This window comes from Oryctolagus cuniculus, chromosome 8 (genome assembly GCF_964237555.1).
Source record: "Oryctolagus cuniculus chromosome 8, mOryCun1.1, whole genome shotgun sequence".
NCBI lineage: Eukaryota > Metazoa > Chordata > Mammalia > Lagomorpha > Leporidae > Oryctolagus > Oryctolagus cuniculus.
In genome coordinates, this window is record NC_091439.1 from 139,653,046 (window position 1) to 139,667,253 (window position 14,208).

A 14,208-nucleotide genomic window follows, 5' to 3' on the forward strand; every position below is an offset into this window, starting at 1 on the left:
GCTGCCTTGATGAATCCCAACCCAGCTTACGTCTCCGCTTCGGCCTGCCCCCGTGACTTCATCCTCCCTAACACATTTTTCTCTACCCAGTATGTTTCCTAACTTTTCTTCCAACAATATTCCCCTCTCATTCCTGGCTTCTCCCCAGTCCGTATCCGAGTCTAACATTCTTCTAGCTTTCACTTTCACTTTCTTTTTTTTTAACTTTTATTTAATGAATATAAATTTCCAAAGTACGACTTATGGATTACAATGGCTTCCCCTACATAACTTCCCTCACACCTGCAACCCTCCCCTTTCCCAATCCCTCTCCCCTTCCATTCACATGAGGATTCATTTTCAATTCTCTTTATATACAGAAGATCAGTTTAGCATACATTAAGTAAAGATTTCAACAGTTTGTTCCCACACAGAAACATAAAGTGAAAAATAATAGATGATTTTTTAAATGATGATGAAATCAGATCAGACCTATTGCCATGTTTAATCCCAGTGAGAGTCAAGATGGGAATTGATAATTTCTTCTTTTTTTTTTTTTACAGAAGATCAGTTTAGTATACATTAAGTAAAGATTTCAACAGTTTGCACCCCCATAGAAACACAAAGTGAAATATACTGTTTGAGTACTCGTTATAGCATTAAGTCTCAATGTACAGCACATTAAGGACATAAACAAGTCTAGTACCTGCTAATACTAACAGATAGAATAAATAAAGGGGAGAGTGATCCAACATTGGAAGTGAGATACTCAGCAGACTCATAGAATGGCGGTTGTCCTAAACAGCACTCTGGCCTCAGAAATAGCCCTAAAGGCATTCGGATCTGGCTGAAAAGTCCATGAGAGTATTTCAGGCATGGAAAGCCAAGACACTCTGGCAAAAAAAAAAAAAAAAAAAAAAAAAACCACCTAAATGAAAGATCTCTGTGAGTGAGATCCCAGTGGAAAGAACAGGTCTTCAAAGAAGGAGGTACCTTTCTCTGAAGGGAGGAGAGAACCTCCACTTTGACTATGAGCTTGTCTAAACAAGATAAGAGTCGGAGAACTCAAGGGGCTTCCATAGCCTTGGAAAATCATGACTGGTGCATAGGGAGATTACTGATGCCATAAACAGGAGTGTCAATTTGTAAAGACAACAACAGGAGTCACTGTGCACTTACTCCTCACTTTCGCTTTCAATCCTAGCTTTCAATCCTAACTTCTTTCCCACAGTCTGTATCCGAGTCTATGCCTAGGCTTTCGATAGCTTCTTCCGGCACCTTTTCCGTCCGGCTTTCCCCTAGGCTCTCTCTAATCTCTCTCCAGTATTTTCCCACTTTTTCCCTCTTCTTCCCTCCTAGGTTTCCTATCCGAGTCACGGCACCATTATGTCGCTCCCCCTCTTCACGGAGGAACGACACAGGACCCTGCACTGTTCTTTTGTCTGCTCGGCCCTCCCCGGGTTTGCTGCTGGTTCTTCCCGGGTTGGCTGCCGTCCCTCCACCTCCGTGGAGGGGCGGGCCCCCCCTGCCACTTTCCCCACTTCCATGGGGAAGCGGCACACCACTGGCCGGCTCTCTCGGGGGCTGCTCAGATGTTATCCGGGTGTTCCCTCTAGATGTTCCTGGTGCATGTTGTCTCTCTCTTCCTTTATAGTCCTCTTCCGCCAATCCCAACTCTGCTACCCACACACCGAGTACGCTGCTATCCTCTAAACAGGAGCAGGATCAGCTCCTGCAGGTCATCACTCAAGTTGGTGAGAGGCAGCTGCGTAGAAGTTGTTTACTCCCTTCTCAGCACCATATTGTGGGAGAGCAGATGCATAGAATAAGTCTTAATTCCAGTAACTTAGTCTAGTCCGAGTTGCTCCCCACAGGCCCCTGTAACCATGTGGGAGACTGAGAAGAAGTTCCTGTATCCTGGGTTTCAATCAGTGTAGCTCCACGTGTTGCAGCAATCTGGTGAGTAAGCCAAATTGTTTCTGTCTATCTCTCCTTCTGTCTCTCTGTAAATCTGACATTCAAATAAATATTTTTTAAAAAGAGCCATAGAGCAAATGTTTTTTTAAAAAATTACAGCATCCGGGGGCTAGCATTGTGGCATAGCGGGTAAAGAAGCCACTTGCAGTGCCGTCATCCCATATGGGTACTGGTTCTAGGCCTGACTGCTCCACTTCTGATCCAGCTCTCTGTTATGGCCTGGGAAAACAGTGGAGGATGGTCCATGGCCCAAGTGTTTGGGACCCTGCACAGATGTGTGAGACCTGGAGAAAGCTCCTGGCAACTGGCTTCAGATTGGCACAGCTCCAGCTGTTGCAGCCACTTGGCGAGTGAACCAGTGGACTCTGACTCTCCTCCTCTCTCTGTATTACTCTGAATACCAAGTAAACTAATTTATTTAAATTATAATATCTAAGAGTATCAGATGAGACTCAATCATTAACAAGGTTAATCTCTCTCTGTGTTACTCTGAATTTCTTTTTTTTTTAACTTTTATTTAATGAATATAAATTTCCAAAGTACAGCTTATGGATTACAATGGCTTCCCCCCATAATGTCCCTCCCACCCACAACCCTCCCCTTTCCCACTCCTTCTCCCCTTCCATTCACATCAAGATTCATTTTCGATTCTCTTTATATAGAGAAGATCAGTCTAGCATACATTAAGTAAAGATTTCAACAGTTTGCTCTCACACAGAAACATAAAGTGAAAAATACTGTTGAGTACTAGTTATAGCATTAAATCTCAATGTACAGCACACGAAGAACAAAGATCCTACATGAGGAGTATGTGCACAGTGACTCCTGTTATTGACTTAACAAATTGACACTCTTCTTTATGGTATCAGTAATCAACCTTGGCTCTTGTCATGCATGAGCTGCCAAGGCTATGGAAGCCCCCTGAGTTCACCGACTCTGATCATATTTAGACAAGGCCATGGTCAAAGTGGAAGTTCTCTCCTCCCTTCAGAGAAAGGTACCTCATTCTTTGATGACCTGTTCTTTCCACTGGGATCTCACTCCCAGAGATCTTTCATTTAGGTTTTTTTTTTCCCCAGAATGTCTTGGCTTTCCATGCCTGAAATACTCTCATGGGCATTTCAGCCAGGTCCACTTGCCTTAAGGGCTGACTCTGAGGCCAGAGTGCTGTTTAGGACATCTGCCATTCTATGGGTCTGCTGTGTGTCTCACTTCACATGTTGGACTGTTCTCTCCCTTTTTTATTCTATCAGCTAGTATTTGCAGACACTATTCTTGTTTATGTGATCGCTTTGTTTCTTAGTCCTATCATTATGATCAATTGTGAACAGAAATTGATCACTGGGAGTAGTGAGATGGCATTGGTACATGCCACCTTGATGGGATTGAACATCCCCTTGTATGTTTCTAACTCTACTGTTTGAGGTAAGTCAGCTTGAGCATGTCCCGAATTGCACATCTCTTCCCTCTCTTATTCCCACTCCTTTATTTAACAGCGATCACTTTTCAGTTAAGTTGAGCACTTAAGAAGAATTGTGTATTGATTACAGTATTCAACCAAAAGTATTAAGTAGAACAAACAAAAAAAATACTAATAGGCATAACATATTGAGTTGCTCATCAACAGTCAGGGTGAGGGCTGATCAAGTCACCGTTTCTCCTAGTGTACATTTCACTTTAACAGGTTTCCTTTTTGGTTCTCAGTTAGTTGTCACCTATCAGGTAGAACAAGTGGTATTTGTCCCTTTGGGATTGGCTTATTTCACTCAGCATAATGTTTTCCAAATTCCTAACAGGGATCACTTTTCAGTTAAAATTTAAACACCTAAAAATAATTGTGTGTTAATTACAGAGTTCAACCAATGGTACTAGAACAAAAAAAATACTAAAATGGATAAAGTATTACATTGTACATCAATCGTCAAGACAAGAGCTGATCAAGTCACTGTTTCTCATAGTGTCCATTTCATTTCAACAAGTTCCCCCCTTGCTGCTCAGTTAGTAGTCGCCGATCAGGGAGAACATATGATATTTGTCCCTTTGGGACTGGCTCAATTTACTCAGCATGATGTTTTCCAAATTCCTCCATCTTGTTGCAAATGATCGGGTTTCATTGTTTTTGACTGCTGTATAGTATTCTATAGAGTACATGTCCCATAATTTCTTTATCCAGTCTACCATTGATGGGCATTTAGGTTGATTCCAGGTTTTAGCTATTGTGAATTGAGCTGCGATAAACATTAATGTGCAGACAGCTTGTTTGCCTATTTTGTTTCCTTTGGGTAAATTCCAAGGAGTGGGATGGCTGGGTCTAATGGTAGGGTTATCTTCAGGTTTCTGAGGAATCTCCAGACTGACTTCCATAGTGGCTTGACCAGTTTGCATTCCCACCAACAGTGGGTTAGTGTCCCTTTTTCCCCACATTCTCACCAGCATCTATTGTTGGTAGATTTCTGAATGTGAGCCATTCTAATTGGGGTGAGGTGGAACCTCACTGTGGTTTTGATTTGCATTTCCCTGATTGCTAGTGATCTTGAACATTTTTTCATGTGTCTGTTGGCCATTTGGATTTCCTCTTTTGAAAAATGTCTATTGAGGTCCTTGGCCCATCTCGTAAGTGGGTTGTTTGTTTTGATGTTGTGGAGTTTCTTGATCTCTTTGTAGATTCTGGTTATCAACCCTTTATCTGTTGCATAGTTTGCAAATATATTTTCCCATTCTGTTGGTTGTCTCTTCACTTTCCTGACTGTTTCTTTTGCAGTACGGAAACTTCTCAATTTGATGCAATCCCAAATGTTAATTTTGGCTTTGACTGCCTGTGCTTCTGGGGTGTTTTCCAAGAAGTCATTGCTGGTACCTATATCTTGCAGGGTTTTTCCAATGCTCTCTAATAATTTGATGGTGTCAGGTTGTAGATTTAAGTTTTAATCCATGTTGAGTGAATTTTTGCGTAAGGTGAAAAGTAGGGGTCTTGCTTCATGATTCTGCACGTGGAAATCCAGTTTTCCCAGCACTATTTATTGAGTAGACTGTCCTTACTCCAGGGATTGGTTTTGGATTCTGGATCTAATATGAGTTGGCTGTAGATGTTTGGGTTGATTTCTGGTGTTTCAATTCTGTTCCATTGGTCTATCCATCTGTTTCTGTACCAGTACCATGCTGTTTTGATTACAACTGCCCTGTAGTATGTCCTGAAATCTGGTATTGTGATGCCTCCGGCTTTGTTTTTGTTGCACAAGATTGCTTTAGCTATTCTAGGTCTCCTGTGTCTCCATACGAATTTCAGCATCATTTTTTCCAGATCTGAGAAGAAGGTCTTCGGTATCTTGATTGGTATTGCATTGAATCTATAAATTGCTTTTGGGAGAATAGACATTTTGATGATATTGATTCTTCCAATTCATGAGCATGGAAGATTTTTCCATTTCTTGGTATCCTCTTCTATTTCTTTCTTTAAGGTTTTCTAATTTTCATTGTAGAGATCCTTAATGTGCTTGGTTAAGTTTATTCCAAGGTATTTGATTGTTTTTGTAGCTATTGTGAATGGAATTGATCTTATTTCTTCCTCCACCATGGCATTGCCTGTGTATACAAAGGCTATTGATTTTTGTGCATTGATTTTATACCCTGCTACTTTGCCAAAATCTTCTATAAGTTCCAATAATCTCTTAGTAGAGTTCTTTTGATCCCCTAAATAAAGAATCATATCATCTGCAAAGAGCGATAGTTTGAGTTCTTCCTTCCCAATTTGTATCCCTTTAATTTCTTTTTCTTGCCTAATAACTCTGGCTAGAACTTCAAGAACTATATATTGAATCACAGTGGTGAGAGTGGGCATCCCTGTCTGGTACCAGATCTCAGTGGAAAGGCTTCCAACTTTTCCCCATTCAATAGGATGTTGGCCATGGGCTTTTCATGGATTGCTTTGATTGTATTGAGGAATGTTCCTTCCAAACCCAGTTTCTTAGAGTTTTCATCATGAACGGGTGTTGAATTTTATCAAATGCTTTCTCGACGTCTATTGAGATAATCATATGGTTTTTCTTCTGCAGTCTGTTAATGTGGTGTATCACATTGATCCTTTTGCGCACATTAAACCATCCCTGCACACCAGGGATAAATCCCACTTGGTCTGGGTGGATGATCTTTCTGATGTGTTGTTGCATTCTGTCAGCAAGAATTTTATTGAGGATTTTTGCATCTATGTTCATCAGGGATATTGGTCTGTAATTCTCTTTCAATGCTGCATCTTTTTCCGGCTTAGTAATTAAGGTGATGCTGGCTTCATAGAAAGAATTTGGGAGGACTCCCTCTTTTTCGATTGTTCTGAATAGTTTGAGAAGAATTGGAGTTAGTTCTTCTTTAAATGTCTGGTAGAATTCAGCAGTGAATCCATCTGGTCCTGGGCTTTTCTTTGTTGGGAGGGCCTTTATTACTGTTTCAATTTCTGTCTCAGTTATGGGTCTGTATAGGTTTTCTTTGTCTTCCTGGTTCAATATAGGTAGGTTGCATGTGTCCAGGAATCTATCCACTTCTGATAGGTTTCCCTGTTTGCTGGCATACAAGTCCTTGTAGTAATTTCTGATGATTCTTTTTATTTCGGTGGTGTCTGTTGTTACGTTTCCTTTTTCATCTCTGATTTTATTGATTTGGGTCTTTTCCCTTCTTTTTAAGTTAGTTGGGCCAATGGGGTGTCAATTGTGTTTATTTTTTCAAAAAACCAGCTCCGCGTTTGGCTGATTTTTTGTAATTTTTTTTTTTTTTGGATTCCGTCCTGCTGATTTCTTCTCTGATTGTAATTATTTCTCTTCTTCTGCTAGATTTGGGTCTGGTTTGCTGTAGATTTTCTAGATCCTTGAGGTGAATTGAAAGCTCATCTATTTGGTGCCTTTCAAATTTCTTGATGTAGGCACCTATTGATATAAGCTTTCCTCTTAACACTGCTTTTGCTGCATCCCATAAGTTTTGGTATGTTGTGCTGTTATCCTCATTTACTTCCAGAAAATTTTTGATTTCTCTTTTGATTTCTTCTATGACCCATTGTTCATTCAGGAGCATGTTGTTCAATCTCCATGTGTTTGTGTATGCTCTTGGGATTCCTGAGTTGCTAATTTCCAACTTCATTCCTTTATGGTCTGAGAAGCTGCATGGTATGATTCTAATTCTTTTGAATTTGCTGAGCCTTGCTTTATGGCCTAGTATGTGGTCAATCCTAGAGAAGGTTCCATGTACTGCTGAGAAGAATGTAAAATCTTTAGCAGTAGGATTGAAAGTTCTGTAGGTATCTGTTAGATCCATTTGGGCTATAGTGTCGTTTAAATCTACTGTATCCTTGTTGATCTTCTGTCCTGTTGATCTGTCTGTTTCTGAGAGTGGAGTATTGAAGTCCCCCAGTACTATTGTATTGGGGTCTAAGTCTCCCTTTAAGTCCCTTAAGAAATCTTTTAAATAAACTGGTGCCCTGTAGTTAGGTGCATATACATTGATAATTATTATATCCTCCTGCTGAATTGATCCCTTAATCATTATATAGTGTCCCTCTTTGTCTCTCTTAACATTTTTTGTGGTAAAGTTTAGGTTGTCCGATATTAAGATGGTTATGCCCACTCTTTTTTCATTTCTGTTGGCATGGTATATCTTTTTCCAGTCTTTCACTTTCAGTCTGTATGCATCTTTGTTGGACAGATGTGTTTCTTGTCAGCAGCAAATAGATGGGTTTTGTTCCTTGAGCCAATCAGCCAATCGGTGTCTTTTAACTGGACAGTTCAGGCCATTAATATTCAATGTGACTAATGAAAGGTTGTAACTTTGCCCTGCCATTATTAGAGTATTCTCACAACAAACAATGAAATAAATAATTTTTATGGCTATTTTACAGATGTGAAAAATGACCTTAGAAAGTGTAAAGTTTAAACAACTTATATAATGCATACAGTGAATTAGAAATAAGGCCAATGATGTACTTCTTAAGTCTATCTCCAAAGCTTCCATTATTCTTCATTTCCTCTGAAATGGAGAGGGAGAAGAGAAGAAAGGCCATACATAGGGGATGGATATAAGGTTTTACAATATGGTACAAGGCAGGACATGCAATGGACTGAAATTTCACATTTCTGTGGCTCTACGATATTATCATCACTCTGACAAGGCCAAGAGTTCAACTGCAAATGTGAGGCCTAATTATGCACATTCCTCTTGGTTAACTTTCTTTTTCTTAATAAGATGTATTTATTTATTTGAAAGTCAAAGTTATACAGAGAAGGAGAGGCAGAGGGATGGGGGGGTGCTCTTCCATCTGCTGGTTCACTCCCTAATTGGCCGCAACAGTCCAAAGCCAATCCAAAGCCAGGAGCCAGGAGTTTCTTCAGGGTCTCCCACACAGCTGCAGGCACCCAAGAACTTGGGCCATCTTGTATTGCTTTCCCAGGCCATAGCAGAGATCTGGATTGGAAATGGAGCAGCTGGGACTTGAACTGGTGCTCATGTGGGATGCCAGCACTGCAGGTGGAGGCTTTACACAGCACTGGCCCCTGGTTAATTTTCAGAAGGAAGTCAATCAGATAGTGTCACAAATGGATACCAGGTAGTACTTAGAGGTTAGGCAGATACTATCAACATAGACAATGAACCAGTGGGGGACTACTGAGTTATGCCTCAGAAGCTTCATAAAGCTGTATCATTGGCTCCAAATGTAAAAGTGAATGAAGCCTGTCACAGACACCAAAAAAGATATTGTTTCCATGTCAATAATGCAAACTTAAGGCAGAGGCGTCTGAGCATCTTAGAAGATACTAACACTGACTGGTAAAAGGAGGTGTGACCTTGCTTAGGTTGTGGTAATCAGAAGTATTCTTCTTCTTTTTCTCCAGCCTTGACAAGGGGCAAAACTGGTAAGTTACAGACACAAATTTCAGAACACGGGCTACCAATATGTTGTGATTCACAAAGCAACTTCTACCATGGCCTACTTGAGTGCTGATGTTGCTGAGGGGCTGGAGGAAAAGTGCAGGCTATGAGCCCAGTAAACAGGTGACTGTCACCCACAGAGGTGCCCATGGAGTGCATGAACTACTGTGCCAAGGGACCTGCTATGGAGACTGGAGGGATGAGCCACATCAGTGCCAAGGAGTATCTGAAACACATGAGGTTCACCTGAAATGAGACAACTTGGGATCTCCCTTTAGCACAGCATCCAGTAGTGATCACTTGATGAGGATGGCCAGGTGTGGTACCAGCATGTGGAAAATGGATGAAGAGATGTCAGGGAGAACAGCACCTGATGCACACCTCTAGCTGCACAGTTCTGGGTGATGAGCACAACAGGAAGCTGCTGCTGTGAACACTCCATTGGGTGGTTGTGTTTGGGTATTTTCTATGGTGTTGAGGGTCTGCATAGCTTAACTTTAGGGACTATAAACATCAGGGCCAGCAGGGTTGGTTTGGACTGTTACAGGAGTCCTCTTAAAATAATAGAGGGGTGAACATTGGGAAACAGCATGTAATATGGCTCTTTAGAGACCCACATCATATATTAGGATATGTGGGTTGATTTCCACTCCACTTCCAATCCAGCTTCCTACTAAAGTGCACCCTAGAAGGCAGCAGATAACAGCTCAAATACTTGGGTCTGTGCCCACCCATACTGAGTTCTGCGATCTTCACTTCATAAAACCTGATGTTTTCACATCACAACCTGGTTCAATCCCAGGTATTGTGAATATCTGGAGTGAGAACAGTGGCTGAGAGATCACTGTGACTTTAATATGAATAAAATTAATTTTCAAAATTTAAATAAACCTCCTGCATCCATGTGGTCAGAGTGGGACTATTCCAGTTGTGCTCCTTCCCTGTGGGGATGGCAGCTGCACAGACTAACTGAAAAATGCCTAAATACCTGAGTGGCCTCCTTTTCTCAGTTGTGCATCATTGTTTGACATAAGGAAGTTCATGATGGAGTGTGTCATTTTCCAGATCACCAACACACATTGCAGCAAAGGAACACTTTATGTCCATCCACTCTGCATGGAGGACCCCATCAGTTCTGCTTCCCAGATGATATGAATCTTCCATGTGGGTTATAGGGACACACATACTTCATCCACCACTCCCTCCAAAAGTGAGTATTGGCAGAAAGCTGGAATTGAGAGTCTGTGACTGTAACAAGGCACACCAATATGGGATGCGGACATACTAAGCAGGGTTGTAACAGGTGCCAAATGTCGATCCCTCGATGAATTTTGGAAGTGCCTCCATATATCCAAGGATTTCGGAGAAAGGAGACAGAGCCTTCTGGGCCCAGCCCCTTTACTACATGGTTTCTGCTTCTCCCCAACATTACACACTGCTTCACATGTCTCTCTCTGTGCATGCTCATGTCTGAGGTCTATAGATGCAGACAGGGAAGAGCAGCAGAGCACAGCAAATGGGTCTGGGAGACAAGGCAGATTAGGGAAAACTGGACTGTGACAGTTTCTGCCTGGATCCTGCCTTGTTAGAGGCACATCTTTGGGGGTGCTGGGTCCAGCAAGTAACACCAGTTACCAAGTGGCTACACACTATTTAGTGACCACATCTGAAGCAGAGGCAAATTGGACATCTACATGCAAAAACTGAAATATAGTATCTTTATGTTACACCAGGCATGAAAGTCAACTCAAAATGAATTGAAGGCTTACATAAAAGGTCTGAGAATATAAACCCCCTTACAAATGGAAGCAGATTCATTGATATTAGTCTCAACAATGATTGTTTACATATGACACTAAAAGCACAAGTGAAAAAGCAAAGGCTGCAAAAATCTAAGAAATATTCTTCATACGATAGGAAAAACAGAACAGATAAAGCAAGGAATGGAAGAAAGTATTGGAAAGCCTGAGTTTGAACACAGACAACTCAAAAGCAAATACTGTAATAAAAATCGCACAAAGGATTGATCAGTTTTCAATTAAATATATACAAGTAGTCAACAGGTAACTGAAAGGGGGCTCCAAAACTGCTAATGAAGAGTACAATGCTAATCAAGACCACAATGGTTATCATCTCATATATGTTAAAATGATTATTATCCAAAATCAAAAAGATAACATTGGACCAGGTAGGAAAAAATATAAAAATTGTTGCTGCGAAAGTAAATTGGTATATCCAATATAGAAAACACTGTGTAGGTCTTCAATCAAAATTAAACATAGAACATATGACAAAGCAATCCCACTACTGCATATGTATACAAAGGAAATCAAATCAGTATCTCAAATAGGCACATATCTCCACATTAATGGCAATATTATCTACAAGAAAAAGATACGGAAACCCCATTGTTAACAGATGAATAAAGAAAATGTGATACACACATACACACACACACACACACACACACTGAAATCACAGCCAACCTTAAAAAGGAAATTCTTCCATTTTGTCAGAACAAGGATCCAAAAATATGAATGTGGACATTAGGCTATTTGAAATAATGCACAAAAAAAATGCCACACAATCTCACTCATATGTGTCACCTAAAAAAATCACACTTAATCACAGAACAGAATGATGGTTATCATGGGCTGAGAATGAGGACATGGGAAAATGTTAGCTGAACACACATTTGCAGCTACGAGGTAAATTAACACCTCAAGACCTTAATATTCAACACAATAAGTAGGTGAGTATGATATCACATACTCACAACTTGCTAATATCTTACATATTCTTTAATAACACAGGGGTGTAAGGTGATGGATATGTTAGATTGTCCTAATAATTTCATAATATAGACATACAAGAGGATTCCAGAAAGTTATTAAAAATGTAATCAAAAGATAATGTGAATTGTCCATGATTTTTTAAAAATATTTTTTCAAAATAACTTAGTAAACTCGACATATCTTCGGGATTGAGAAGGCTTTCATGGAACAGAAATCATTTTTAAAACACACAAAAATTTGAGCAGCCAAAATTTCTACTTTGAAAGTGCAAATACAGATGGCATCTGTTAGGAGGAACTGTAAGGGCTACGATGATACCTAAGTACCAAATTACAGGGGCCTCCTGCCCCTCTAAAACCTGGGATTAAAACTTTGAGCCAAATAAAACTTCGGTTTCCATCTTACTCAGTCTATGTTACTGTGTTACTGCAAACAGAAAACGGCCTGAGACGTCCCAGAAACAGCTACGTGAAGAGGTCAGAGCCCTGGAAAAGACCCTGCAGCCACATATTTAGAAATCTCGGGGGGAACCAGGTCCGTGTGGGGAAGGGAGGAGGAACCCACAGCGCCTGCCCCGCATGAACCGCATAACCGCACTGCACACAGAGCCGCCTTCTCCTTAGTGACCACCCCGTGACCCCTGCACAACCGGGGAGAGCGGAGCTGCAGCCACACAGCTGCCCGCTATGGCTCCGGGGTCGAGAAGCCTCTGCGGGCAGGGAAGGGGCAGGACCTCGGGGGTCCTGGGTGCTGGCAGAGCCCCCACCCCACAGGTCTGGGGGGCCGAGGGATCCCTGAGCCAGCGCCAACACGGAGTCCACGGCGCTGGGCCCGCGTCCTCCGGCCTGCGGCTCCGGGTTCCTCTCTCGGACCCCAGGGCCACACACTCACCATGTCGCGGTGCCCGGCTCCCCAGGTGCCCGCGTCCCCGGGGAGCGAAGGTCGACAGAGGCAGAGCCCGACTTCACCTGGGAGCCTCGCAGCGGCCACTCTGCCTCCTCTGACCTTACTCTGCAGGAACGCTAAGACGACTGTGACGCCAAGGCCGCGTGCTGACGCAGCGTGGACGGCCCCGTGTCTGACTGGACAGTCTGCCGGCCCGGCGTCACGCAACGTCACAGAGGACGGAGCCAATCAGCACCCCCACAGCAGGACCCCTGCTGTCAGGTGTCCTGCACGGGAACAGGAGCGCAGGCCTGGGCAGGTCTGCAGTGGCCGCCCCAGGGCGCGCACTCCCAGCTCCTGCCGCCCGCTGGCCTCGCCCTGGGTCCAGTCCTTCTCCCTGTGGAGCCTGCCTGGCGCTGGCCGGCCTGCCTCAGTGAGCGCAGTTCTGTGCATCCGCTGCCGGAGCCTTCGCTTTCCTCGTATTCTGCTCATTTTCCTGTTGGGCCATTGTATTACTATGTGATATTGACTGGAATAGTACTTAAAGAAATAGCGTACTTTAATCAGTCTGTCTCTTGTGTCCTGTGAATATTCGTTGTCCACTCTGCCTGCTGACCTCTGATAGCGTCTATTGCTTTCTTTCTTTGGTAATCTAGTGGATTTGTAAACCACTGATCTTTCCCGCAACCTCATTAAATTCATTTATCAGTTGTGTTTGTTTCTAGATCTTATGGATTCTCTCTAAATAAATATCTCCACTATACTGACAATTTATTGTTTAGAAATTACACATTATTTTTCTCTTTGCTCTCCCACCCCCACTACTCCCCCAGGAAGAAGCTGGAGGTAGTGGAGACTTCCTGGTCTAGGTTTCCTTCCAGGGAAAAAGCTGTCAATTATTCTGTATTAATTGTGCTGTTCGTTGTAGGAGCCTTTTAAACAATCTTGATCAGAATAAGAAAGCCACTGCTTTTTTACTATACTGCTAGCAAGTTTTTAATTACGTGCGGATTTTTAATGTTTTTCAAAATTAAATTGTCATGTGATTTTCCTCTTGAATTTTTCACCTACCTGGAAAATTTACATGGCTTGTTTAGAAATGTTAACCACTTCTTGTATTTTTTATTATATGTCACTTATTATTCATATTTTCATATGTGGTTTAATTTCTTATAAAATACTAAAGATTTATACCTCTGTATGTGAAAGAGAAGTTCATACTTAATTCATATTTCAAGTTCTGGTCAACTTACAGCATAATCAATGTAATGCTGGCTTTCTAAAAGAAATCTGAAAATATTCTCCGCTTGTTTATACTTTGGCGCATCTGGGAAATATAGGTTTTTTTTTTATTTCTTAAATGTTTGGAATATTTTGTCTTTCTATAACTGAAGGTTTGCTTCTGTATCTGTTTTAGTGGTTAGTGGTCTTCAAATTAGGATTCAACTTGCTTGGTTTAATGTGGAGTTTTCCTATTTTACATTTGTTATATTGGATTTTAGGAATTTATATTTGTGTTTGTGAATTTGATTTTCAAAGTATAGTGGATTTTTTATCTCTAGTCAAATTTTTCCCCTACGAGTTTTACATTTTTTCCAGATCTTGACAAGGCTATTTTCTCTGTAAACAATGTTTTAATAACTGAAAATGGACACTAGTGTTACTT

At 41.5% G+C, this 14,208-nt stretch overlaps 1 protein-coding gene across 1 annotated transcript in view; it reads right to left on the reverse strand.

Moving 5' to 3' along the window:
• The window catches only part of LOC138843608 (zinc finger protein 717-like), a 94,317-nt gene extending 80,740 nt beyond the window's left edge, over positions 1-13,577 (reverse strand). Inside the window, exon 1 of the mRNA XM_070048283.1 lies at positions 12,549-13,577. Coding sequence (XP_069904384.1) covers positions 12,549-12,551 — 3 coding nt within the window. The 5' untranslated portion in view covers positions 12,552-13,577. The remainder of the gene's footprint in view (positions 1-12,548) is intronic.
• Positions 13,578-14,208: the final 631 nt, after the last annotated feature.